Genomic DNA, 26706 nt, shown 5'->3' on the forward strand with positions numbered 1-26706 from the left:
ACGTGGGAATCAAAAATTGATCCTCTTGCGGGCCGAGGGTGTCATGCGTTTGGTCCCATGGGCGAACTTAGCGCCCAACAGTTCCAGGGAACCCGAATGAAGTCAAGTGAAGAGAACGGGGTGGTAATATCAGATTCTAGACGTGTCACTGAGCTGGGTGTCTGATACTGATGAATAAAGGGGCTGAGTTACGCACGGAATCTCCGCAGCTTCGGGTACCCTCTAGGCGCTAACTTCTATGATCTATTTCATGCTACAAACCTGGTCTCCCAGCCAGGAACCAGGATGTTATTAAGTAGTCATACTTACAAGGAGAGGTATAACTTTTGTCGTCTATTCTTACAAGTATGTAATCCTGCTGCTCCCTGTCTCTTCTTCCAAGGGGAGTTTTATTTCATCGCCAATGGATGGTCTCACCCTTACCGCCGGCGGGCTCGAGGAGAGGTATGTACACTGTAGAGATTATGGCCTAATGCCCGTTGAGACTGTCTACCATCATCTGGACGCTAGTGCCAGAGACAGTCCACTCGGATTGCGGGGAGAATCCTATGAAGGAAACTCCCACTACCACGCCATGATAGTGCTGTGCTTCTCTGGAAGTCGCCCGGCGCGAGTACTCCAAAGCATTCGCGAGAGGAAAACGGGTAATTCACAGTGCTTAAGAGGAGCATCTCCCACACCCCAAGGCCAAAACTTTGAGCGAACCCCAAACTGACATCGTTTGGGAATCGCGACCCCTCGGGGATTGGAACGCTCGCACTTGGTCAAAGGCGAAGCCTTCAAGAAATAACAAAGGCATACACACAGCTTACAAGTGGCCAAGAAAGATCGTCAAGTCTTTTGAGACTAGAGCTAAAGGTCAGCCAACGGTCACGGACACTCAAGTACATACGTCGACAATGCGGGCCCAAACACTGGCGATAGTACGTATACTTCCACACGAGTTCAATACAAATCCTATATCGAGCAATGACTGACTTCTCTACTGCGAAGCTTATGGAGCAGGCAAAGCTCGGCTCTCAGCAAGCAATCCGGGACCTCCTGCATTTCACCTCAGCAGTAGACTACTCGCCGTCCTACCTCGATATTCTCCTTCCTCACTTCGACCGCACCAAATCGCTTAAGCGAGGCGACAGACACGCTGCTGCTACGGAACGAGATGTGGAATTCAAGGGCCTCTTACTCTCGTGTTTCGTGAGGTGCGCTGCGAGCTGGAATAGGAGTGCCAGCCTCCGGGCGAGGTCAGCGGAGAAGGTCCTCCCGCGGCAGGACGACATCCTTTTCCTAATGTCGGTCTACACGGCGCGTATCCTCCGCGATACGAATCCGGCCGTTTGCACGAGAGCGATCGACCTAGTCTCTCGGTCTATCGCCTACCTCGCGGATCTCCTGGACTCGGCGGAGGACGACGGCGTTCTTGACAACCCCCGCGCTCTCCGGCTCACTCTCCTCCTCTGGACCGCCAGAAGAAGGGATACCAGCCAGCCCTACCACTCCTTCGGCGAACAGCCTTCAAGTTCGCATTCGTGTTCGATCCTCCGGTTGCTGATGCTCTACGCGCGGAACGGCGACGAGCAGTGGACGGCGCTCATACACCACATTACAGCATCAACAAAGTCCTGCACAGCGTTCTGCAAGGCGTATGTCGACAGGGTGAAGCAGGTCCCCGTTCTCTTCGCTCGGAACGTGCCAGACGGACAAGGCATTAGTAATGCGACGTCGGCGGTGCTCGTGGACCACGTCAGGGAGCTCGTCGTCGTTGGATCCAAGATGGCGGAGACCCCAGTCCTGCATCGGCGATTACGAACGGACGGATTCGTTCACCACCTCGTTCAAGCACTCCTCTGCGTCCGCTCTCTGATGTCCACGGATCTCCGCAGCTTCACCGGAATGCTCACGATCACGATGCAGCTCTCGTATCAGCAGTACGCGGATCCGGCGGGAGGTATTTCAGAGTTGCTCAATTCGGGTGTTATGCCTGTTTTCTTTGAGGTCATTTTGAATCGAGGACATGGAGAGGAAGAGGTTGGGCCTATTCGGGAGTCGGTCTTCTCTATTATAGACGCTCTCGCCGATTTCATGTTGGATCCCCGCGTGGTTCGGGATTTGGAGGGGCTTGCTTCTCGAACGCCTCGAACTACCTGGGACCAGTTGATGGAAGTGGGGAGGACAAAGGTAAACTTTCCTGACTTTTGGAAGGACTTTCTGGGTACGATAGGAAATAGGAGTCTTCTGCTTAGCGATATTGCGGCAGGGAAGACGTCGAAGGTTGTGTCTTGCGACAGTCATATCGTAAGTAATGATTAATGATTCCCTTCTCGCTTGGATAGTTTTTCCGTTCCTCGCTTACAATGGTTGTTCATTAGCACCCTCAGCTGCGGTCGACTGGAGGCGTGACCACCAAAGAATGCTCAGGGTGTCGTAGTGTCGTTTATTGTGGTGAATCATGCCAGAAAGCTGACTGGGCCGTACGACACCGACACGAGTGTGGAATAATGCGTCATAGTCGCTATGGTACGCTCTCGGCTCGATCTGATTCCGTTACACCTATCTAACACGAGAGTCCATTTTTCCCTTTTTCACAGCCCGCGAAAGTCAAGGTGTGAAGTACGCGCAACGAACGCGGTCTTTTGCGACTACCGTCATCCTGGATCGGTTCCTGCGTGAGGTAGGCTTTGCACAGAACATAGCCGACGCCCTCCATCCGACTGCGCACGAGAGCGACTTGATTGCGATTGTGAGCCGCCCGTTTGGGGCTTGCTCGTTGGCGGTGACGGATGTGATGCCCATCGACGACTATCTCCGCCAGCGATGTCGTATGATGAAGGCCAGTTGTCCTGCGATGGACGCTAGGGAGAGGAAGGTGGTGGAGGAACATCGTGCGCGGCGGGTGAAGGACACGGTGCTTGTCGCAGGATCGTTTAGGTATGACTCGGTGTACCACGTTGAAGTGCTGCTGCAGGTCAGGAAAGAAAGAAGTGGAATGGTGGTATTGAGGTCGGTGCAGAGTTTTTTGTGAGTGCGCCCCTTTGTTCTTTGATTTTTAACGGGATGATTGTTGATGAATGCAGAATGCAGGTGTAAGATGTAAATTGACAACCACTGCTGTGGCCATATTGATTCTTGCGACTATCTGGGGACGTTGTATACAGACGCGTTGTTAAGTCACGAGGCATACCGAGCGCAGAATTGGAGGAAGACGGATGGTACAAGGATCGGAGATAGGTATCGTTCCAGAAATGGCCTTCCGTCGATATCTGTGAAATAAATATCTCCATTATATGGATTTTGTTTCTCCGTTAGACGAAGAAAATAAACCTCCTCTCGACGTGGATTACACAATACGCGGAGGTTTATGAGAGAGAAATCCTCCTGGTTGGTCTTTTGTTTGGCCTGTGTGATGGTTTCAGAAACGTAATGGTGTTCAACGTTCCAGGGATTACTGTCAGATATCAAGGTTCAAACTTGCAGAAGTCCCCTTGGATCGACAATCCAGCGAACAAGGCCCACGATCTGAGCTAGAGTGACAAGCGGTGGCAATACAATGTCAAACAAGGCGGCCCCAGCGTGGAATCCGAAGATGCATGGATGCTCAGCGGCACTCTTCGTTATCAACGTCCACGTCCTGAAGCATGTATGGCACCAGTACCTTCGAAGGTATGTGTTCTGAGCACAAGCGCTGTGGTTGATAGTCAGTTTCTGAGACGTTTCAAGCTCGTAGAAGACGCGAGGCGCGGAAGGACGGACGCATTGCGGGACCTGGGGAGGGCCATCACAAGGGACAACTACACAACTCGCATTCTAGACGCAATCCTCCCCCATTTTCAACCTGAGCTCCTCCCTGGGTCTTACCCGGAGGCTGAGGGGAGAGGAAAGGATGTCAACTTCCAGGCAGCCCTGTTCTCGTGTCTGGGCGGGTCAATCATTTCCTGCGATAGGAGTACGCCTCTCAGAACGGCTACTATCGATAAACTTGTTCCAAACCTTGATGGGATATTCTCGTGGTTTCTGTTTTATTTGGCCTCTGCGACTCAGGTTTTCCAGCCAGCGGGGTTGGAACGAGCGATACACACCATCACTTGGACGATCTACCGGATCGCCGAGCTGGTACCGGAGGAGCACGTTCTCTTCTCGCCCAAGGTGATCAAGGTCCTTGTGGTGATTTGGTGCACCCGCCGCAAGGACACACGCCAACCCTACTGCTATATCGATCCAGAGCGGTGTGGGACCGTCGCTATGATGTCGCAGTTCTCTGAGAATCCGGATGCGTGGTCGACGCTCATGGATCAAGTGGTCTCCTCGCAGGAGCACCTCGACGACTTTTGTACCGCGTTCTTGCAGCGGATCGATCAGGTCCCGAGTCTCTACCAACCCCGTGGATTTCCCCTCGAATATGTTGGCGCCCATGCAGCTTTGCTCCTCGACATCGCCTCGAAGCTCGTCAAGATTCGCGCCATTCATCAGAAGCTGAGAGAGCAAGGTCTGCTCCGTCGAATCGTTCAAGCGATTGTACCACTTTGTCCGGATGCGTCGCCGGATGCTATCTTCACCTTGTCATTCCTCGCCTTTCGTCTGTCGTATCAGCCTTTTGCGGATCCAGTGAAGGGAGTAGCGGAGGTGGTCAAGGCGGGGATTATGCCGGTTATGTTCGAGGGCCTTCAGCGTGTGGGATTTGGGGGTTCGGACTCGAGATCGAAGATTGTGGAAGCGGGGAAGGTGTTCCGAGCACTGAGCGCGTTCACGTTCTATCCAAGGACTGTGAAGGCGTTTAGGACTGTTGTGGAAGCGACTCCTCAGACGGTATGGGATAACCTTAGGAGACGGAGAGGAACGGCGTATCCGAGCTTTTGGAGCGATTTCTTGGCGGCTATGGATAGTCGCGTTGGGCTCATGCGATAAGTCGAAGAGAAGACGTTTCCGCAGATTTCGTTGCGCGATAGCCATTTGGTACGTCGCACTGGGTCGTTGTCTCCGTTCTTTCCGCTGATTTTGAATCATCACAGCACCCTCAAGAAATAACGACCGAACTCGTCCTGCCCAAGGCGTGTTCAGGCTGCCACACGGTTGTGTACTGCAGTGAAAAATGTCAAAAGGCGGACTGGGAAAGCAGGCATAAGGACGAATGCAATGTGATGAAGCATGGTCATATGAGTACGTCCTCATCAGCTTCTGCCCTGAACGCGACTTTCACTGAGGGCCCCCGTCGTAACAGTCCGAAAACAAAATGGAGTTGGCTACTCGCACAACACCCGAGCGTTCCACACTCTCCAATCGTCGTTCACGTTCAACAACTTAGGTCCTGAGGTGGACGGGACGATCGCTCGCAGTTTCCCTCAATTCGGTCGTCATGATTTGATCGCTCTTATCGGCAGAAGTCGAGGAGTGAGCTCGAAGACGGTGATGAACATCGTGACGATTGACGAGTACATGAGGGATAGAAGGAGTACGGTGGTGCCCGACTGTCCGGCTATGGAGGCGAGGGCGACGAAGATCATTGAAGAGTATCGAGCGAAGAGGTCGAGCAGGAATATGTTGGTTGAAGGGACGTTTGATTATAGTCCCATGTATAGGGTCAATGTGCTTCTTGAAGTCGAGTTTACGGGGGATTTGGAGAATGTTTATAGGACTGCGTTAAGATTCGAGTGAGTGTTTTCCTTTCTTTGATCTTCCTCGTCAGGGATATATTCACATTTCCTACTTGTAGCCGCGAGATTCTTGGTGTCGATCATCATGGACCGAGGACGTCGATCTTCTTGGACAGGGCTCATGACCCTGACACCTCGTTAGCGTTCTAAATTTTATCTTTCGCTTAATGTCGTTGACCAATGGCAAAGGGCTCTGGCCTTGTAATCTCATTGTATCTCAGAATCTCGCTTCAATTGAACGAAGAATCGATTACTGGACCTATAGTCAGGCAAAGTAGCAAAACATCAAACTGCGGTGAATGCGAGGCGAGAAATTGCGGTCAATGGAACTTGTGAGCTGTGTGTATCGTCTGGCCTTGTGGGCGGCTACTACTAGAGGATACCCAAAAGAAGGCGCGTGAGGATGAGACCGAGGGGTCCCAAAAGACCTCCAATAGTCTTCTTCAACCTATCAGAAATGAGACGGTCAGATCCATGGTCCTTTAAAGAGGATGGACTACTCACAGTTCACCGATCAACTTGAGAGCGTCGGCGACGATGGTCTTGAGGGTAAGCAAGAGCTTGAGAAGGAGCTTGTCCAATCCGAACATGGGGACGGTGGCGGAGTAGACCTCGGGTGCGTTAGTCTTGAGGTTGTCGAGGCTGGTTACGATGTTCTACGAATTGTGATAATAGATAAGGCTAGGCTACGTTCTAGGTGAGGGAGACATACTCCGTAGACGGTCGCCACCTCTCGAGCGACTTGCTCGTCGGTTCCTCCGACTTCGGCGTCGTCTTCAAGGCTGAGAAGCTCTAATTTGTCGGTGCTGGCATCTAGAGCAAACGCGAGCTTGGCCAAGAGAGGGGAGATGTTCGCTTCGGTGGCTACTCTGCGGTTGACCAAGGTATCTATAGGTTACAGGGCGTTAAATCAGTATGTGTTGCATTTACCATAGAGGTGCACTTGTACGTACCTATCTCAGGGAGAAGGAGGTCAGTGGCGACCTTGAGCTTCGCAACGACGGTGAGGACGTCATCGAGGTCTTGAGTCTTCTCGACAACGGGAGTCGCGGAGGCGAAGAGGGTGGATGCGACGCTGACTGCGACGAATGCGAGGAGGGAACGAACGAAGAACATGGTTATGATTCTGAGTCGTTTAAGAGAGTTGGAGTTGTAAGAAAGATTGGATGCTTGAGTGCTGGGATGTAGTCTAGGGAGTGGATGGGCGAGTTTTTATAGCTCGGTTCTGGGGTTTGAAAGCGATTTTTCTATTTCGACGATGTTTCGATTTGACTATGTCGACGCCTAAACCTTCATGAAACCGCGCTCTGCACACGAGGGTGGGGTTCTTTCCGAGGTCAATCAGGGCGTTGATTATCGTGTAACGGTATTAGGAAGTCGACTTACTGTGTATGTAACCCCATTGAGGTAGTTCCTTACCTTCTCTGACTGCGTCATCGGGAGCGTGGTATACGCTTCTTGTAGTGGTTCCTCGATTCCTTTCGTGTCTCATCTTGAACCTTCGTGCTGTAGTAGCTTCGTGATTATTGTTTTGGCACCCCATCGTCGAAGCCGCTGACTTCGCACCCGTGATTTTCAATGATGTATAAGTAAGAGTAGGAAAGGAAATGGTAAAGATGGTATAGGGAAGTCCAGTCGACCTTCTCAATGACGTTAGAGGGATTTCCATTTGACCTCCATGCCTCGAAGGAAGTGGGCTACGACCCTAACTCGAGCCGGGACACTCGGAAGAGTGGCAACGCGGCACCAAGCCCGCGTGGCTCGATCAGATAGACCGTCTCAGACTCTTATCATCGTCGAGCGGGACGGTCTGGCGGTTGACCATCGCCCGTTAAAAAGCGTCAGAGGTCGTAGAGAGCTAGGTGGGCCAATTTCGTATTTTTCTTCAATTTCTCATTTCTCCCCATCTACCCGACTTGACAAAAGTAGATTTAACAGCCACTGGGGCTGTGGTTTTTGGCTCTGGTATTGTCGCTGTAGGCCATAGGGTTATCGAGATCACGACGACGGAGCGAGAAGGAACGTGATCTCGATTTAAGCGCCCATGAAATCGAAGCAAGATTCGTCACGAGGTTCCAACGTTGTCCATAGGTCCATCGATAAGATTGTACTCACACGATTCTCTTCTCCCTCCAGCCTACATGGTCGTGAGCGATGGCGGGATCAAGCCTACAACAGACCTCGGTCATCGACCAGGGGAGTCAAGTCATCCACAGCCTCCTCTTGGATAGAGGACCTGTCTGCGACGTTCCTATCCCCATTGCATTCACGCCAGTGCAGTATAGGGGGCCCTCCTACCACCTGCTGAAAACTCTAATCCAAGCATTGAACGACGCGTACGGAGTTGATATCGATGTGAAGGAGATCAGGTTGTGGAAGGTAAGGCAGTGCTACCACATTCCTCTCAGCTTTCGAAGGTGAAGCTGACGACAGGCTCCGTAGCCGAAGGAGCACTTAAAACCGGATGTCGCTATCGATCAGGGATGGGTCTCGAGGGCTACTTCAGAGTTCCACGATTGGTTCTCCCTGATTCCATTCACGCAGTCGCTCAGCGACGCACTGGACACTACCGTGGCGCATAACAAATCAGGAATCCACCTCGTCGTTACTACTACCACGATTTATCATCGAGCTGGTCAGGAGGGAGCATCGCGAATGGTTGGTCCACCTTTGAGGGATCAAGTACCGGTAAGTCCATGCTATTTTGTATCCCCATTTTCACCTGTAACGAGTCGTTGGCCCTTAGATCATCGATGTAGGAGTTCTGGAGGCACTTTCTCTTCCCCTTGGCGAAGGAAAATCCACAGTCGTTCAGACGTCCCCACTCTACTTGACGCCCATCGTAGTCCTAGGCTTCTCCTCCATCACCTCGTGGGGCTGGTATGAGAAGACTGCCCAGTTCCTCACGCACGCGGGCAGCTTTACACCTACCAGCTTCCAAGTCAACACTAACAACTGGACCCACACTAGTGGGGAGTTCGGTGTATCCTGGCTTCGCGCCGACCGATCGTCACTGCTTCAGGGGGGCATTTTCAGCACGAATGCGAACTCGAACTCCAAAACGACGTCCCTCATTTCCGAGCGCGTGGCGTTCGGTCCTTCGTTTGAATCACCTCCTCGAGTCTTTGTCTCACCAAGCGGCTTCCAGTTTGACGGGAAGGCATGGGATATTAGGGTGTTCTCTACCGATGTAAACCGGAGTGGCTTCAAGATGAATGTGGTGCGATCTCCGGAGGAGGGGACACTGGCCAATATACAGGTCCACTGGCTTGCGTTCCCCGAGGGTGGACTTCCGGGACGTCAGATGTGTACTGGACAGTTCCACATTTCGGAGGTGCTCGATTCGTCCAGCCCCGTAAAATCTGGAGACGTGGTGTTTGAGCAGGCGTTTACAATCTCGGATTCGGAAACACCTCCCAGGATCTTCCTCGCGATTGACCACATCAAAGCTTCGAAGGCGCATACCTTGCGGATTTGGGTTAGTGTGTCGAATGTGACTTCTTCGGGGATGGAATGGAAGATCCAGACTGCGGACGACACCGTTATCTACTCTGCGTCTGTTTCGTATCTAGCTATCGCGTGAGGTACGATTTCCGTGTTGTGGCCTTTAGCTTTACCCTGTTGTTTCTTTCGGTTTCCCTTTACTATGGAGTACGTAGTGTTTGAGAATTTCCTTTTCAACGACTTTGACGTGGTGTCTGTATGTTCCTTCACAATCGTTGGCTTTACCACACGGACCTCGCGCCGTATGGTCTCAACATATGAAAGCAATATAAGTAGACCAAGGGGGTGATAAGGTGTATAATGGGAAATAATGTTTATTTCTTAACGCGTGCCGCACCGAAAGGACGGGAGCGCAACTATGACTTCATCCCGACTCGGAACTTTGGTAACCGCGGTCCCAGCCCCGCCTGACTGATAGAGGGTTTTCGATACGGTGAGTTAAGAGCTCTATATCTCCGACTTCAGGGTCCTCTGGAACGTCAATCTGTCGACTTCCGGAAACTCATCTCTTCGGTTATCTCTCGAGTGAAACCTGGAGGGTACAGTGTCAGTAAAAGAACCGTATACTTAACTCTAAACGCACCTATGTCATGCAATGTCATGCAGTGATATAAACCGGGTTCGCCATCGGAATCCTTCAGATCGACGACCGCGAGTACATGGTACTTGCTCATACCCAGCACTATATCCTGGCCGATAAGCAATGCTTCTCCACCACTGACCCGATCTATGGAAGTCTTGAAGCGAGCATCGGACCACAAGCTCCACTTTGAGTGCTGTCTGGCGTAGTCTTCAACCCTAATCACCGTCGACATCCTGAGCAGTGAGGGGAAGCAGTCCCGGGCCAAGGATAAACACCGAGTTCTTGTTTGTCGCTTGAGGACCCGCCCGGCAGATTTGTTGAAGGATCTGTGGAACTAGTGTGTCGTGGGCGCGGAAGGTGCTGTTGATCGCAAGTAGATCGCCAAGCTTAGTCGTAGGAGATACCCAGCGCTTTGCGTCCACGAGTTCTTTCGCGGGTACGGTCAGAGTCAGAAGTGAAGACGGATGCCTGCTTGACTTACTTCGGTATTCCTTGGCCAGATCCCCGCACTCGCGCTTGTGAATCTGCTTCCAATCTTCCCTCTGGCATCGCTCCCCACAATAGGCGGTAACCTTGCAGTTCGTGCAAATCTTGAGCGCCAATTCTTCGCCACCAGAGTCCGACGGTTTCGAGGCGAAATGCTATCTTGGCCGTCAGTACCAGAGTCCACCTTCTCATGAGATGACTTCCACTTACATTAGGATTCATGCAGAAACTCGGTTTGTGGGATGATTGCTCCCCCAATGACTCGAGGGTACGGCCGAGGCAAATGCGAAGCCTGGGCCACTGTTCATTTCCCTGGTAGGAACCACCAAGATAGTCTGCCTTCCCAACCAAGTTCTTGAGCAACTGCGACGTGCGCCGGGATGGAATGATTGCAATCCCCTGTAGGAGACCAACGATTTTCTCCTCGGCGTGCAAGTTCATGGTGAGCGAAGCAATGCCGAGTGCCTTAATCAAGACGGTGAACAGATCCCATGAGAGGAGTCTTTCCATCTCTATCGCGATTCGGGTGGGAGATGAGATGACCATAACCCATGACAAGGCCGATCCGACGCAAATAGCGATATTAACTGGTGGCCGTATGGGGCCATGTCGAACACGAATAATGGAAGAGCCATGTCCAGGATCCTAGTCGAGAAGAGCGAGCGCTTGGAAGCTTGGAAGCGTCATCACTGAGGAACAACTCCATTACGTGGCAGGCCAAGGCGCTGAACAGACGGCATGATGGGAAAAGTCGTTGGTGAGTGTTTAAAATCAGCTCGATATTGTCGATGATCGCGGTCGAGATATCCAAGCCGACGTCGAGACTCGCTCGAAGGAACTCTCTGAGACGAGAGACGAAAACGGATGCGCTCGTGAACATTTCACGGGAGACCGAGTCGTTGCGCTGTTCGAGCAGGTTGAGAGACACGCGAAGGACTTCAAATCCTTCCTCCAGCTCCTCTACTGTCGTCAGATCAGGATACTTCCACTCGTGAGTCCCCTAGTACAACGGCCTTTCAATAAAAGTTAAATGCGATCACGCAAGGGCCGGGGACTTACATTTAGAGCCTCGTAATTCTGAAGTTCGTTCAGCCTTTCTAAGTCCCTCATGGTGGTGGATGGAAGGGATCGTTCATCGAGTTTCACCTTTTATCCCAATCGAAAATTACTCGACAGGGAAAGCAGTTGTATCGAAGTTTGATTCTATAGGAAGAAGCCCTTCGTGATTACTAACAGGAACGGGTCGGTTCTTTTGCCAAGGCACGGGCGTTTGGCACAGTGGTAGCGCGTTCGCTTCGCATTTATTGACGCTTGCGAAAGGTCCAGGGTTCAATCCCCTGAACGTCCAGTCAGATGCTTTTGACCATTTTTGAAAATCTTTTTGAATTTGGAACCTACAAAGGAGAAGGGTCGACCTAGCTCTGGGCCAGACATTGCTCTCATCGCGTCCCGCATACCTATCAGTCACCCGCGTTCGAACTGTCGACGTAACATGACAAGTCTCGTAAAACTCGTCACGGTGGTCTTGAGTGAGGGTATCACGGGCGATCCTGTCCCGGTCGCTTTTACCGGTGTCTGTAACCTATCCAGAACTGTAAAATTGCGATCCTATCACTATCACTATCACTTGAACGGGTTTAACACGATCACCCATTCGCTTAGAGTGTCCTGCACCACACCCTGGCTTAGTCCCATCTCTTATCCAATATCGCTCGCTTTGAAGGATGGCAAGTCCTGAAGCCATCGCAACCGCGTATCTGTCCTTTACAAGACTCTCTACACTCAACGCCGTGTGTATACAGCTAAAACTCTGTGTGGAAGATATATCAACTGATGTCCACCAAGTATTTCACCATCATAGCGTCTACAGCTTACATCTGCGACTACTTGGAAACCGTGAAACTTGAGGTGCGTGCTAATCTCGTTAGGCGCCCATCTTTAAGGCCCGACTTCATAACCTCTTTCGTCTTAGGTGAAGTATATGTGGAATGGATTATGGAACCTCGCGAGAGTCCTGTTCTTCATATCTCGCTATATCGCGCTTCTCCAAATCCCGCTCTTCATTCATTGTAAGCCAAGGTGTTGTCCAATGATCCATCTGCCTGAGGTACTGACGATGTCCAACCAGTTATTTACGAGCGTTACATGGATCCCATGGTATGTCCATCCCGAGCGCTGGCATATATAGTTATGAATCAACAAATCCGTAGGGGTGCTATGTCCTCCAAGCATCCATTTTAAGTTCGTCTCTTCCCTCTATCTCCTCTGAATGGTGCGCTGAAGGTCTGATTGTTTTCACACACAGCGTCTTCGTTCGTCGGAGAAGCTTGTCCACTGGGTAACTTCGACTCCATACAGTTGTACAACCTGCTCAACTCTTCATCGGTTCCCAGCGCTTCTTATATTATGTTTGTACGCTCTCTTTGGTGCGAAGAGAAAGTACGCTCCCCTGTTCGCCTTTGGATACTTCGTAAGTTATAATAATCCTAACCCCCTAAGTATCTACTCGGTACTGATCAGTCGGCAGCTTCTCGTAGCATTTCGATTCACGACTCTCGCAGTTGTCCTTCCCAACATGATAGGTAAATTTCTATCTCCCCTCCTCTGCGAGCCGATGAACTAACAGGGGCCTTTAACAGCGAACGCGTGGCCCTATGCACCCTTTCGGTGCTCGCTATCTACCCGGGTAATAGGCGTCAAGTTCATCCAGGCCAATAGGATTCTTAAGATCGTCGGACAAGCCAGTAAGCCTTCACTACCTTTCCTCCAATTCCAATTGACGAAGTTGATGGCATATCACAGTTCTGCTGGCTTTAACGTGTTACATTGGATACAAGCGGTCCAAGGTTACGAAGTCTCCCCTTTTGATGACGATGTGGAGAGGTGGGGTTCAGTATTTCGCTGGGATATGCTGTGGGTCCTTCTCAGGTATATCGTTCTGGTGAGATTGAGACTTACCACCGTGGATGGACCAGTTATGACGATACTCGATCTCATCGCGCATTACCTTCGTCCAGTAAGTCCTCCCCAGCCTCGCCTATAACGCTAGAGGCTCAAATGGCGGTACAGAAATGGGGTTACCTTTCGATTGTCAACTAGTACGTTGCATTCCTCGGACCTCTCCATATATATTCTCTAATTCATCCTTTCTACCATCCAGTCTCCTCAGAATATCCCTCCCCATCCTCGCCAACCGCCTACTCCTCCAGATGTACAAACGTGCTCGGATGTACGACGTTGGGCAAACCACACCGACGATATCTGGTCTCCGTTTTGCTGATAGGTTCCCTGAGATCTCGGATGATGATAGTTTGGTCAGTTCCGACTTTAGTGACTCGGATGGATTCGGTGGAACAGGGAGACTCGGAGATGGGGAAGAGTTGGAGATGGCACGTCGCGGTGAAAAGGTGGAGGGGGACGGTCGGTTGTGATCTCGGGTTTTGCTTTCTTTCCATCATGTCGGGACATGCACCTATGTAGTTATATAGAGTCTAAGCTCTTCTAAGCTGTGCTGTCGACGAATAGATCTAATCTAGCCTCACGGTTGTATCAATCGATCACACAACGGGAAAAGTATTATGCAACGGGAGATACCGTAATGATCGGAATGAGATCGGAGACAATATAATACCAACAATGCAGCCTCTGAAGCCCCGGATGGTTACTTTTTGAATGTTCCCTTTCGGATGTAGCCAAGGATGATCCCGTTATTTTGTCTCCGATCCAAATTCAACCATGATGATCCCACCCGTCACATCACACTTTTCCCGTTGTGTCAGGCTAATTATACATTAGCGCCCATGATGCACCTGGCCTCCGCAGACGACCTTCCTTTTTCGACTACCCTTTCTATTCAACGTCAATTCCTTCCAGTGATATTTGGCGATTTCGGGTATAGCATAAAGGTAGTGCACCACAGCGCTGTCCGCAGGATATGGCTGCTAGGATGTCGGGGTTCGATTCCCCGTACTCGAATCTGCAAATGATACCTTTTTGACACCATAGGGGTAACACTGGAGTCGTCTACGATAGCATTACCCTTTCGCCCGTGAGCGATGACCCTGGGCAGTGGGGTATGCCTAAACTCCGTTCCATAGCCACAACATTGACAAAGCCTTGCGATTTTAAGCGCCCCGGGCGCCAAGAGCTCGATTCTCGAGGTATTTTGAAAATTGTGAAAGTGTAGGCCATTCAAAGCTAATATACATTCCCATTCTACTATTCAGAATGGTTTTGGGGCACCGCCGTTGCCATATCGCTCCACGTCGTGGAACCTTAGCGTTTGGTCCACCGTCTTATCCTACACCGATACACGTCAGCTTTGGTATCCAATTGAACGGATCTGGAGAAGAGGAGAACAAGAAGAAGAAGAGGGCGTAGTACATACGGCGTAGTAGGGCTCGTCGACTGTTCGGTGTGTCGTCGACTTCATCTCTACAGAGATCACGACGGGTTGGGTACCGGTACCGCTTGTCACTTCTCGGTGTCGACTTGCGGATGAGAGTTGGACGTGGTTGGAGCCGGTTGAGTAGTCGGGTCTGCCTGCTCGGAGGCTTGCTCTCGAGTTGAGCCTGAGATGGGATGACAGGTTGGTTGTAAGGACTAGTTTGAGATGGGGGATTGGGAACGTACGAGGCGAGGACGCTGTTGGAATAGACTGTGGTTGATGTTAGAATTGAGGTTCCATTGAGATAGGGAGGGAGAGTCCGACTCACGTTTAGCCTGGCATGCGAAGATGGCGATCCAGATCACTGAAGTGAGGTGAGTACTAAACTGAGCGATACTCCCATGGTGATATATACGAATTGAGAACATACTCGTATCCGGAAGGCGATCGAACTAGACGAATGAAGTCAGTTCTCCATCGATCCAGATTCTACAAGAGAGTCATGCGTTGTTACTCACCGAGATGGCCAAGACTACAGTGCACACACTGGGAACGGCGGACGCCCGTCGTTAGTTGAGTTACACACTGGGGTTATCCACCAAGTACGACACGGACCTTAGTAAGAATCCGCTCCCTGGATACGCTTTATTAGCCAGGATCACAAGGTACAACGGAATGTGGAAGCGTACCGATGGTAAAGTGCATGATTCTATCCAAGAGGCGTGTAGACCTAATACAAGAGCGTTAGCCTTCACTCGACTCGACTTAACTATGAAAGTTCAGCCATTACTCACCTGGCGAAAGTCTTTATCCTCCTCCTCCACAACCAAGACACCATCGCAATCGCCAAAATCGCGTCGATGGCCGCACAGCTCGAGAGTAACGTCAAGACGAGCCACGAGAGGTTCCGCTGGTACTCTCGGACGTTGGCTGCGTTGACGGCGCCGATACCGGCCCAGATGCTCCCTGCGAAGCGGGCGGTGGTGGCGAGGAGGCAGAGGGGCGCGATGTAGCACCATGGTTTGGAGATGACGACCCAGGCGCGGAGGGAGTAGAAGATCTAGAGGGGGTTCGAGGATTAACGTTAGAGACGGACTGGGAAGGTGGTGGGATGGAAGGTGGAACGGGGAGTTACATGGGTGAAGCTAGTGATTGTTGCGGTGATGAAGACTGTCCATGGGAGGAAGGGGAGGTCGATTAGGGCTAGGATGTCGCCGTATCTTGAGATTGTTATGTGGTAGACTTCGGCTGATATGCAGAATGTGTGGCCTAGTTCGAGGACCCTGGGGAGTTGAAGTTTAGCGGGTTCGACTACCGAACACTTGCGAGTTGGCGACGCACCACATAAGTGCGACCTGAAATGAACTATTGGTAAGGGTGGCAGTGGAGATGGTAAGTACTGAGAGGGACGCACCATCCATTTGTAGTACCATCGGTCATCTGGGAATCGTTGGTAGTAGAGGTGCAATTGGACGCTCAGTACCCCGAACAAAAACATCGAGAATAGCGACCCGAGTTCCAACGCTCCAATGGTCCCATGGAGGTCGACGAACTTCGCCAGTCCCGACATCGTCGCCAAAAGAAAAGAGTTTGGGAGAAGGGAAAGGTGATTTTTGCGAGCATTCCTTTCGTGCACCTTTATCTCTTTCCTCCTTCGTGCGATCGCAACGGTTGTAACCGACGCAGGAGAGTTACGTGACCTGGACCGGTGAGAGCGAAAAGGAAGATCCTCGTTATCTCGTTTGGGGAGCTCATGCTACATAGCCCGAGGTGAGGAGTATGTATGTATGTAAACAAAAGGAAAAGGGAGGTTGACCGAGTGTGAATTTTGTGCTCACATGTACTCGAGTACTCACACCCTTGTTAGCCGACAAGTCAGCGATCAGAAAGAGGTTGACGTTTTGCATCATCGAGGAAGGGAATTCTGTTTGGGTGGCTTCTATCAAAAGGAATCGGTATGAGTTTCTTACTGCAGAGAAGCGATGAACTCGACGTTGCGAATGTCATGGTTGACTGGCTCTCCAGCGTGCATTTCACTAGATGGAAAGTTCGTATGGCCCTGAGAGAATGTACCACATACCGCTGAGGAGTGAGCGTTCGAGGGGGGAAGGCGATGGCCTGTGGCGTAGGGTCTGGGTAATGCTTCAAGGTATGGGAAAAATTTTGGAACGAAAAAATACGACATACCGGAGACAGAGCGCTCTCGTACCCAATTCTGGAATCCGATCTCCTGTTCTTTCGGGCCCGTCGCGTGAGGGAAGGACATATCTAGCATTCTACGGAGAAGATCCAAGATTCAAACGGAAAAGTGGAATGTATTCACCGATCTTGACCTTCTCATCCCTACTGTGTACTGCCACACCACATCTGCCGCATTCGTGTTCCCACTTCTCTCGAGTCTCGCAGTATGTACCCCGGAGAATTCCAAGCCTCGATCAGTTTGGTTGCGCCGGTTGGCTTTGGTATTTCCAAATGGACGTAGTGCGCAGGAACTCGGCAATTAGACCAGAATTGTTCGATTCGACTCCAGAGCTCCATGTAGGCAATATGACGGCTGTTTTCCCGACGGTACAGCTTGCTCTCATGTGAATGGTATGCGGGCCTCCAACTAAGTGACACTCAGGACATCCGAATCTTGTGTAGGGACAAGAACGCCAGGTACGTCGCCCAAGTGTCCAATTTGGAGGGAAATGTCCCTTATCGCAAGACCTATGCCTCACGATGTTCCGACGTCGAGGTCGCTCATCAGGAAAAGAGATTCGCTGTGGAGGGTGTGGAGGTCGTGGCGCCCGTGGCTGATAAGCCATCACATTAGTCTACGCCCTCCACCCACCCGTTCACGCCCTCCACAATCCACATATTGCCACAACGTACTTTTTTTTTTAAGAGGCTGTAGCATATATGCTGGCCAAATTTGACCCAGGAACGTTGTTTATTCTTGAGAATGAAGTATTTTGGATGCAGGACTTCACAAAGGGATAGTACTCGCGACTTAGTGGATTCCAGGCGCGGATCTCGATTTGCGCATGTTTGACGCGGTCACATGACCATATGTTGATTTTTCCTGTTCGAAGTTTGTCGCGTTCCTTCGTCGTTCGGCTTGACCACCACCACCATCCTTCATCCTCTTCCAATCTCAGATCTCTCAAACTTAAGCTATAAACTTATGTGCAGGCTTGAACTCTAGTACGCAGCAGACATATGGGACGTATGGGATTGGAATACGGTGGCAAGTACTTGATTCCTCGTCTTGATCTGGTGCCCAAATTGACTTGCCATTAACTTTACAAAGTAGCAGCGTGAGGCTCCGATGTGTTAAGATTCAGCGAAAGGTGTGTGCTCCGCGGCTTCTTGCGGATAATGCATCCTTACCCTTGCGTAGAGGCTCTTCAGATTTCCGGATTTCGCCAGTATAGACGTTGGTTGGATGCGGGTTGGAGGAAGGGCTTTTTAACAGCAGGTATGTCGGATGTGTCCCGATATTTATTTCTACTTATTCCCAATGGCTCGTAGGATGTTTGGATTGCCCGTCGATCTGTCGACTGTCTGCCAGTACGTTTTTAGGGCCTCGGATTTATTATTTCAACCCGTAGAAACCTTGATGTATACTCTCGCATGTATCATACACCAATTTCTGAATATATTATGTTTGTTTTCGCCTACACCGTGCATGTAAATGAAATGTGGATTGTCGTGGCAAGGTGTGGTATGTTGTGGATGGCCATGCATTATGGTCACACAAGTGCTGTCGTGGCGCCACAACCGATTGTGAAATTTCGTACCCCCGTCTAGTCCCACACCGTGTTGTGAGGGCGTGGATGGGTGTGGGGGACGTGGGGCCACGGCTCCCACAGCATTTCTCTTTTCCTGATAGGCTGTACGACGTACATCAGTAGTAGACCAGTAATGGTCAGTGGCGCAGGGGAACCTGGGTCGAATTCCGCGATGGATCGCATTAGAGTCGCCTACGAGGATGATTATCATTGTATCCTTTGTTTCCAGAGTTGTACTCGCGGAGCACAGCAAAGCCAAGATGCGAAGCCAACGCTCGTTGGTGACTTTTCGAGCTAAGTACTGGAGATGAAAGCCGTCCAGACTGAGATAATCGCCGTCGTCTCCGTTCGGCAGTGTGCGCGGCACTGGGGATTTGAGGCGGCGTTTGAAACCAACTTTAGCGGTGCAGGTGTGCTGAAGAGTTGACCTCATGCACAGTTGAACGTTTGTTCCAAGCGAGCATAACTCTCTCTTTACGCAGGTACGTGTTCCCCCATTCAACGCGGTTCCATTAGATGATGAACGCTCGCAAAGCCTTTGAACAATATCACCAGATATCACCCCCAAGATAGCTGGTTTAGTTTCATTTCGTTTACGATTTGGTATGTTTTTATGAATGGCTCCAAGCTCAGCCTTCGTCTAGTGATGTGTTCGAGCTAACTTTGAAGCTTGATTTATGCAGGGTTTCGTTATTCCAGGGGATTGCTTGGCCTGCGAATGTGATTCGCATCAAATCACCAAGCCTACCAAGTTTTGTTTCCAGGGGCCCCTTTTCTCCTCTTGTCATTCCCCTGCTCCTTGTCCCTCTAACCGAAACGCCGGCACTGTCCGCCTCGAAACATATCCTACTCTTTTCTCTTCGTCTGTTTGTCGGGGACAACAGAACGAGGTAATTCAGGCGGGGTGTTTAGGCTGGAATTGGAATTGGCATCACGACGCCCACCCCACACAACCCCCTTAATTCGGCGCTAGAACATTCGCGGTCACTTTTTTTAGCCAACGACGCTCGACATTCATCTTCAAGTTCAACTTCGACTAATTCGTTATTCGACATACCTAGACCGCCTGGAAAGCGGTCATTACGCTCGTTTTTGGAACTTGGATTCGATTCGCACGACGCAACATTCTTTTGGACGGCTTTTGACACCCCGCACACGGTTCATACTTCTCGACTCACCGCAGAGGATTATTACCTCGACTTTGGGACGCTTTCGACTCGACTAGGACGATAGGATGTCGCCTACGACGGAATTCGCTGAATCGTTATACGCTAACTCGACGAGGAGATGGAAAGGGAAGGCGAGGCAGGTAGGGGAAGGGTTGGAAGGTCCGGGAGGGAGGGACGGTGTTCTGGTACCTTTGGAGATGGTTGGAAGTGGTTTATTTGAAGTGTACGTCGTCTATCTTGAATCCCCTCGTCGAAGAGGATGGGTCGCAGTTGCTGTCGTTCTTCGTCGAAGGAATGAAGCGCTCGTTCTCAGTCCACCTCGTCGTCTTAAACTTCCTTTTCCATGATAATTCGTTTTCATCACCCCTCCTATTGTCGCTAATCTTCTAACTCCAGTGCCTACGTCGTCAAGCTCACCGTCGGTCGCGATAACCAGCAAACGTTCTCACTTCAAGTCGATTCGGGTTCCTCGGACCTCGTCAGTCCACCCCTGCCTCACTCCTTCGCCCGTCGCTAACGACTTCCCCTCTAGTGGATATCCTCAACGTCATGTTCGACGTCTAGTTGTGGTAAAAACGGAGGAAGGCTGTACAATCCGTCGACGAGTGGAGCGAGTGCGACGGGTGTGGGATTCGAGATTGATTATCTGAGGGGGCACGTAGAAGGACCGATATTCTGGGACCGGGTGGTTGTGGGAGGGTACTCGATTGAGAACCAAGCTCTCTGTGCGTCATATCATCCCCCTTTCGCGAGCAGTGGGAGACTGACGTCGTTCTTCATTGCAGCTGCGGCCAATATCGTCGAAGACGAACCCCTCGCGCCCAACTTTAATGGTATACTCGGTATCGCCCTACCTCTGAACTCGATCATCGCCGAACGGATACCGCCGGTTATTACGAACGACCCCGACGGCGCTGCGTGGGCATCCAACCTCTTCTCCATCACCCCTGTTCGCAACGCGCCTGCGTCTCGTTTCCTCTCCCTTACCCTGGGCCGACCAGGCTCAAACCGCGTACCATCGCTAATGGGAATTGGACGGCACCCAGAAGATATCGTACCCGACCCGAGCTTAATCGAGTACTCGACACTCGTCGCTGAACGCGTGGGGACGCTGTTCTGGAAGACGACCGTGCGCTCGATCACGGTTTATGTCGACGGTGTGCCGAACGATATCGACTTACCGCGCTCGGGGAACGGTGCGGTATTTCCAACTGCGATATTGGATTCTGGTGTCCCGCTTATTTTCACCAGTTCGGAGATTGCGAATGCTCTGTATGGTGCGATTGGGGTGAGCCCGGCGAACGATGGGCAGTACTACGTCCCGTGCAACCAGCCGCTCAATATCACCTTCCGACTCGACAATCGACGAGAAATTCCGTTGCATCCGCTGGACCTTACGGCTGACCCACCCGATAACAACCGCGCGGCGTTTTGTATTGGGCTGATTCAAGTCGCGGATGCGCAGCTTGGGCGACCCAACTCGATCGCGGATATGATTCTGGGGGTGCCGTTTATGAGGAATGTCTACACCGTTATGGCGTACGCACAGCCTAACTCGGATGGATCCTTCACGCCCGCTTTCGACCCGGACGAAGTAGATGAAGACAGCGGCAACTCGACTACCACGCCGCCCCCGACGTCGATTATTACGCCCCGGTTGGGTCTACTGAGCATAACCGACCCCTCCATCGCGCTCGACGAATTTACGACCGTCCGTGTCCTCAACAAGCCCATTTCGAACTCGACGGACGGGTCTACGCGGAATCCGACCAGCGCCGAGAGAGGAGGAGGGTCGAAGAAACTCAGTACGGGGATTATCGTCCTCATCGCGCTCCTTGGGTTCTTTGCGCTTTGTTGTATATTCTTTTTTGTGCGGTGGGTTTTGCAGCGAAGGGCTGCACGACGGCGGCAGAAGCAGGGTTTCGGTGGAGGTGGAGCAGGAGCAGGAGGAGGGTGGGGAGATGAGGGAGGAGAGGTGGAGGATACGAAGAGGGCGTTGTATATGGGTTCGACGATGTTGGGGATGGATGTTGGGGGGTATCAGCTTGCGGAGAGGATTACGAAGGAGAGGGGGAGTGTGTATGGGAGTGCGGGTGGTGGTGATACGTTGAGGAGTGGGAGGAGTGGAGAGGGCCGGCCTAGTACTGGCGATACGCTACGGGACTCGCTGGCGGATGGATCGAAAGGCGGGGACAACCATTCGAAGATGTCGGGTGATACGCTTCGTTCGAGCCGTGGATTCAACAAGGAGGACGATGTGACGCCAACGGAGAGGGGGTCGGTGTTTGCTACTCAACAGTCCTTGGACCGTGCTCAACCTGGAAAGGACGGCTTTGGCGACGATGAGGAGGAGCTCGGTGATCCATGGGATCCGACGACGGGTCTGCCCTGGGCTGTGGGGAGCGCGGCGTCGAAGAAGACGTTGGCGTTTGGCCAGCGGACGAGGATTGATAGTGGGATTCTGCCGGATAATGGTTTGTTGTCGAGTGCGGGTGGTGGAGGGGGGAGTCAGTCGGGTGGTGGGGTGCCGAGTACTGGGACGTTACCATCTGAACCGCTCTTGACACCCCTTTCGCGCGTGAGGACGCATCAGCATACGAGGGACCGCTCGGATTCGCCGTCGAGAGGGTCGGGGTATTCGAGGCCGTCGGTGTACTCGTCCAATGCGGCTTATTCGCCGGAACGTGAATCGAGGGCGGGGCTGCATCATCGACAGCAGAGTTCGACTGTTGTACCGCTTTTGTCGGGGATGGAGAGTGATCATGGGAGGGATGGGGAGCACGAGGAGGAGAGGAGGGGGAGGAGGGCGGAGGTTGGGTTGTCATATTACCTCGGTTCGTCGTCGAACGATGTCGATGAGTCTGGTTTGGGGAGTGGGAGTGGAGGGTATGTTGATGAGTTTGGTTCGTCGGCGCTAGGAGGGGGAGGGGGTATGGCGGGTGTAGGAACTGCGTCGAGGACGAAGAAGCTTTCAGTGGATGATACGACGAGGTTTAGTGTGTCCTCGGGGAGGGGTGGGCGGTATCGACCATCGAGGTCGAGAGAGAGGGAGAGGGAGAGGTCGAATGGGAGTCGCAAGTCCCTATTGGGTAGTGTGGACCCGATTGTTGCTCCGCCGTTGCCTGTGCCTATGGGCGGTGGAGGTGAGCGTGTTGGGTTCTAGTTGAGGTACTCTTTTCTTTCCGTTTACGCCACCGCCTTTGCTTTCGTCGATGACGCCGTTATCGTTTTAGTTGGTTGTTCTTATTCCCTCTTTCCTTTTCCCCCTCTCTTTTCTCGTCGTTTCTGCGCTCGTTATTATTTTATTTCGTGTGTTTTATTTTATCGTTCGTCGCACACTGTTCGTCGTTATCCATGGACACTCGCCCTACGCACAATCGAGTTACTGACCCCGCTTTCGTTTTTATTAACCACGTACTATTATCCCTCTTAGCCTTGTTATTATTACTACTAACTCGCTCGACTTGCTGTGGCGGATTGCAAAAATGATGTATTATAGGTTTCGATTTGGACGGAAGTGTGGCTAGTTCAGCATAAAGTTCGACGGGTCAAGTTCGTCGAGCTGAGAGTTGAAACGTTGAAACTGTGTCCATTGAAGCTGTAGGACAGCAAACCCAAACAACACCACTCGTGTCCGATTCGCTTTTTTGACTCTTCTAACAAGTTGTCGCTGGTAAGATAGTCGAGGACATGGTTTGCGCTCGTTCCTCTTTAGATAAGTGAGTGTAACATTTTCTTCTTCTCGCTCTGGCTGACAAAAGACGAACCAGGTGCTGTGTGCTGTACATTGGGTGCTCTGGATTCCAATGGACTGAGGTTGGGGTTGCCCGCTCCGAATCCTGTGTACCAGCGCGTTTTTAGTTCCATTCAAAACGGGAAAGCTCGATATACCTTGAGCGCTTAAACGCAGACTGGCATGGGAGAACACGTGCTTCAATCGAGGAATGACTTCCAAAGGGGGTCTCTCACGCTTGGTCCCTATCGCGATCGTTTGCAGGTTGCCACCCGCAAAGCTGTTCTCAGCTCGCCGCGCTCCTCTATAGTACAGATCGCACCTGGGGCTCCAGAATCCGTGCTCTTGGAGTCGTTTTGGGTAGAGCGTGTTCGACAGGATGACAGAATCAAACGCGAAGATGGTTAGGGAAGGACAGGGGTAACCCCCGGGTAGCCGGACACCTACCCTTACCCCCACCCCCCAAAACCCCTACCCCCGACTGAGGGGCAGGGGTAGTACCCTTACCCCCCAACCCTGAGGGTTTTGACCAAGGGTTTTAAGTATTTTGGCACTAACCATTAGTTATAGCAGTCTATATGGATATTTTTATGTGCTTTATTGCACATACAGCAGTTATTTAGTAAGATACAATACATAGATGTTGAAATAAATAGGTTTTGTTTGGTTTTTATCAAAACCCTAATATTATGTTCCAAAAAACATGGCCATGTTTACGGACGACGTCGTCCGTCGTCCGCCGTGGGAAAATGACGTCATCGTCCGTTCATCGTCCCGTCGTACCAAAAAAAAACGAATTTTTCGGTAAATCGTACACTAAATCGTCCGCCATCGTCCGTTCATCGTCCGTCGTCCGGGGTCCGTCGTCCGCCATCGTCCGTCCGTCGTCCGCCGTCCATCGTCCGTCGTCCGGGGTCCGTCGTCCGCCATCGTCCGTCCGTCGTCCGCCGTCCATCGTCCGTCGTCCATCGTCCGTCGTCCGCCATCGTCCGTCGTCCGCCATCGTCCGTCGTCCGCCATCATCCGTCGTCCGCCATCATCCGCCATCGTCCGTCGTCCGTCGTCCGTGGTTTCCAATTGGTTCCAAGTTTTGAAACCATTTGGTACCATGACACCGTCCGTTCGTCGTACCCACACTACTGAGTACCTCCTCACCATAGCAAGCCCTCGCATCTCACTCCAGCTCATCGACCAGAATTCCGCTTTGAAGGAGGCAGATATTGCTGAGCGGAAGCTACTTGCTCGAAACGAGCGCATTCAGAATCTGGAGGCGCCTCTTTAGGACGTAGATAGGAGGTACAAGCAGTCAAGGAGAGCTTATAATAACCGCGATTAGTATTTGTCGTTCTCAATCTGTTTTAAGCATTTTGCTAGGACAAGGTTTTACACCTTGCTTATCGGCATTTTTCTGAGGGGGCTGCACTTTTACGAAACGTAGACACTGTGTGTCCAGGTACGTCCCTAAGCACATGGTTTCAAATCCCGACCGACTATAGAAACCATCCCTCTCCCTCACCACGGATCCTCGTTCAGTGATGGCCGTACAGCCACAAAGTTTTCCTCCTACCCCTCATTCTCCCTTGTAACCCACCCCCACCGTTGGTTTCTATCTTCTTCGAAGGATTGAAACCACCTGAACTGTCGACCTGGTTCCAAAACAGGAAAGACGATCAGGTCCCGGGCCCAATCCGGTAAGTGGGACCCGATCGACTGATCCGCTATGCACTGGATGGCCAAATGCGGACACTACTCCGGGAACCTCTTCCCCCCGTCCCTCCTCCCCATCCTCTTCCTCGCATTTTCAAGGGTTAGGACCAGGGATGTATTGATAGAATATAATGCATTGTATTTACAATTTCTATATACATTGGCTTAGTGCTAGGACGAACGAGATATGACCTACCTGAATCTACCTCATAGAGGCGGACCCGGTGCTTTCTACCGCCTTTTTCCAACCCGATTATGTCGCGATTGTCATCGGGCAACTACCCATTTTTTTGGCAGGTGCAGACCTTTCGAACGAGCCCCGATTTGGAGCCATCGCCACCCGATAAGGCAGGTACGATCGGTCCGGAAAGGTCTTGGCCCAGAGGAAAGCTTACCTCCTAGCACCCTTGGTTTTTCACCATTTTATGCGGTGTCTTTTTCTATCGAAACGTCATAAGGAAAGGTCTGGATCGCGATTAGCTTTTGAGAGATCTGTGGAATGGGAGCTTGTTACCATGGCGGAAGGTAAACAATTTCGATCATACCTGACTCAGCTCAGCCACCCATTTAATGTCTTGGGTGGCTCAAGTTTTACCTCATTCATTCATTCTTCCTTCCCTCCACCATCCCAGCGAGTGTATTAATCGCTCCCCAGTGGAAATCCACCGCAAAGACTCTACAAAAGCGATTATCAACCCAGGTGAGTTTTTTTTTTTCTCACTTATCCAGCCCTACACTCAACCGGCCTTCCCTTTTACCAGTACTAAAGTCGAACGAACGCACACGATGGTGCGTTCTCCACGCGACCTCCAGTGTGGGCTCGACTTTTTCGAGCCATTCTGGAGGCCCAACCCCACCTCCACTTGTTTGTGGCTGATCTTTTTCGTTTTTTTTCAGCCACCAAAAGCGGGATCGTCGTCGGCGAAGGCGACTCCGCGCACACCCAAGACGGCGGGAAAGAAAGCGAAGGAGCAAGAGGCGAGGAAGCAGCGGGCAGCGGAAAGGGAGAAGGCCAAGGAGCAGGCGACCGCCCAGGAAGGGGGAAGGATGGGGTCAGCAGCCAAAGGGAAGGGCAAGGCCAAGGGCACCAAGCGAAAGGTGAGTACTTGACCGTGCTATCAGGCCGCATTGACCCACTTTTTTCCAGATTACAAGTCGGGAGTTTGTCGATTCGGACGAGGAGGGTGAGCGAGAAGACGGGGGTAGCAAGGAGAAGGATGGGCCACCGGCGAAGAAGGCAAAGACGACGGTGAGTGTGGACGGTTTCAATTCCCTGTCTAGGATCGAAACCGACTAACGATTGCCGTAGGCTGGTGCTGGAGGTTCGGGGTCTGGCGAGAGGATTGATGAGCAGGACGGGGTAAGTGTGGGTTTCGATACCGCGTCCAGGATTGAAACCAACCAACCATCGCTGTAGGCTGGTGCTGGAGGTTCCGGGTCTGGCGACACGATCGATGAGCAGGGAACGGTAAGTTTGGGGTCGATACCGCATTCAGGATTGAAACTAACGAACGATCGCCGTAGGCTCCTGCTGGAGGTTCAGGGTCTGGCAAGGAGGGCGATGAGCAGGAAACGGTAAGTTTGGGGTCAATACCGCGTTCAGGATTGAAACCGACCAACGATCGTCGTAGGCTGGTGCTGGAGGTTCCGGGTCTGGCGAGAGGATTGATGAGCAGGACGGTGTAAGTGTGGGTTTCCATACCGCGTTCAGGATTGAAA

General features: G+C 51.7%; 11 protein-coding genes, 1 non-coding gene and 1 pseudogene across 13 annotated transcripts; 8 read left to right on the forward strand and 5 right to left on the reverse strand.

Moving 5' to 3' along the window:
• Positions 1–969: 969 nt before the first annotated feature.
• Positions 970–3225, forward strand: CC1G_03182 (hypothetical protein; the record flags this gene model as incomplete). Its single annotated transcript, XM_001840901.2, has 4 exons — positions 970–2292; positions 2367–2514; positions 2586–3015; positions 3153–3225. The coding sequence occupies 4 exons, from the start codon at positions 970–972 to the stop codon at positions 3223–3225; spliced, it is 1974 nt and encodes a 657-aa protein (XP_001840953.2).
• Positions 3226–3632: 407 nt separating this feature from the next.
• Positions 3633–5795, forward strand: CC1G_03183 (hypothetical protein; the record flags this gene model as incomplete). The annotated part of the gene is made up of 5 exons (XM_001840902.2): positions 3633–3657; positions 3722–4800; positions 5004–5151; positions 5213–5642; positions 5705–5795. The coding sequence occupies 5 exons, from the start codon at positions 3633–3635 to the stop codon at positions 5793–5795; spliced, it is 1773 nt and encodes a 590-aa protein (XP_001840954.2).
• Positions 5796–6017: 222 nt separating this feature from the next.
• CC1G_03184 (hypothetical protein) lies at positions 6018–6761 on the reverse strand (the record flags this gene model as incomplete). Its single annotated transcript, XM_001840903.1, has 4 exons — positions 6018–6093; positions 6150–6301; positions 6358–6533; positions 6599–6761. 4 exons carry the CDS (start codon positions 6759–6761, stop codon positions 6018–6020), a joined length of 567 nt encoding a protein of 188 aa, XP_001840955.1.
• Positions 6762–7799: 1038 nt separating this feature from the next.
• Positions 7800–9228, forward strand: CC1G_03185 (hypothetical protein; the record flags this gene model as incomplete). The annotated part of the gene is made up of 3 exons (XM_001840904.1): positions 7800–8024; positions 8088–8333; positions 8392–9228. 3 exons carry the CDS (start codon positions 7800–7802, stop codon positions 9226–9228), a joined length of 1308 nt encoding a protein of 435 aa, XP_001840956.1.
• Positions 9229–9628: 400 nt separating this feature from the next.
• On the reverse strand, positions 9629–11328 carry CC1G_03186 (hypothetical protein; the record flags this gene model as incomplete). The annotated part of the gene is made up of 7 exons (XM_001840905.1): positions 9629–9681; positions 9733–9876; positions 9956–10159; positions 10214–10373; positions 10429–10863; positions 10928–11218; positions 11278–11328. The coding sequence occupies 7 exons, from the start codon at positions 11326–11328 to the stop codon at positions 9629–9631; spliced, it is 1338 nt and encodes a 445-aa protein (XP_001840957.1).
• A 154-nt stretch (positions 11329–11482) lies between these two features.
• CC1G_20173 lies at positions 11483–11566 on the forward strand. The gene has a single exon. It is a non-coding gene; the product is annotated as a tRNA-Ala (tRNA).
• A 485-nt stretch (positions 11567–12051) lies between these two features.
• On the forward strand, positions 12052–13649 carry CC1G_03187 (hypothetical protein; the record flags this gene model as incomplete). Its single annotated transcript, XM_001840906.1, has 12 exons — positions 12052–12126; positions 12191–12287; positions 12347–12375; positions 12429–12459; positions 12524–12556; positions 12612–12688; positions 12746–12800; positions 12858–12962; positions 13021–13131; positions 13194–13234; positions 13288–13316; positions 13379–13649. 12 exons carry the CDS (start codon positions 12052–12054, stop codon positions 13647–13649), a joined length of 954 nt encoding a protein of 317 aa, XP_001840958.1.
• Positions 13650–14106: 457 nt separating this feature from the next.
• On the forward strand, positions 14107–14193 carry CC1G_20174 (annotated as a pseudogene). The gene has a single exon. The product of its transcript is annotated as a tRNA-OTHER (tRNA).
• A 247-nt stretch (positions 14194–14440) lies between these two features.
• CC1G_13142 (hypothetical protein) lies at positions 14441–16175 on the reverse strand (the record flags this gene model as incomplete). Its single annotated transcript, XM_001840907.1, has 12 exons — positions 14441–14518; positions 14606–14789; positions 14851–14875; positions 14934–14969; positions 15036–15057; positions 15124–15151; positions 15221–15239; positions 15295–15335; positions 15400–15665; positions 15741–15888; positions 15947–15960; positions 16020–16175. 12 exons carry the CDS (start codon positions 16173–16175, stop codon positions 14441–14443), a joined length of 1017 nt encoding a protein of 338 aa, XP_001840959.1.
• Positions 16176–16571: 396 nt separating this feature from the next.
• Positions 16572–16871, reverse strand: CC1G_13143 (hypothetical protein; the record flags this gene model as incomplete). Its single annotated transcript, XM_001840908.2, has 3 exons — positions 16572–16641; positions 16686–16737; positions 16793–16871. 3 exons carry the CDS (start codon positions 16869–16871, stop codon positions 16572–16574), a joined length of 201 nt encoding a protein of 66 aa, XP_001840960.2.
• Positions 16872–19841: 2970 nt separating this feature from the next.
• Positions 19842–22710, forward strand: CC1G_13144 (endopeptidase; the record flags this gene model as incomplete). Its single annotated transcript, XM_001840909.2, has 4 exons — positions 19842–19900; positions 19944–20025; positions 20080–20272; positions 20333–22710. The coding sequence occupies 4 exons, from the start codon at positions 19842–19844 to the stop codon at positions 22708–22710; spliced, it is 2712 nt and encodes a 903-aa protein (XP_001840961.2).
• A 1386-nt stretch (positions 22711–24096) lies between these two features.
• On the reverse strand, positions 24097–24390 carry CC1G_15100 (hypothetical protein; the record flags this gene model as incomplete). The annotated part of the gene is made up of 1 exon (XM_002910720.1): positions 24097–24390. The coding sequence occupies one exon, from the start codon at positions 24388–24390 to the stop codon at positions 24097–24099; it is 294 nt and encodes a 97-aa protein (XP_002910766.1).
• Positions 24391–25773: 1383 nt separating this feature from the next.
• On the forward strand, positions 25774–26704 carry CC1G_13145 (hypothetical protein; the record flags this gene model as incomplete). The annotated part of the gene is made up of 7 exons (XM_001840910.2): positions 25774–25776; positions 25885–26085; positions 26135–26236; positions 26297–26347; positions 26405–26455; positions 26512–26562; positions 26699–26704. The coding sequence occupies 7 exons, from the start codon at positions 25774–25776 to the stop codon at positions 26702–26704; spliced, it is 465 nt and encodes a 154-aa protein (XP_001840962.2).
• Positions 26705–26706: the final 2 nt, after the last annotated feature.

Source organism: Coprinopsis cinerea (genome assembly GCF_000182895.1).
Source record: "Coprinopsis cinerea okayama7#130 chromosome 8 map unlocalized cont3.8, whole genome shotgun sequence".
In the NCBI taxonomy this organism is placed as follows: Eukaryota; Fungi; Basidiomycota; class Agaricomycetes; order Agaricales; family Psathyrellaceae; genus Coprinopsis; species Coprinopsis cinerea.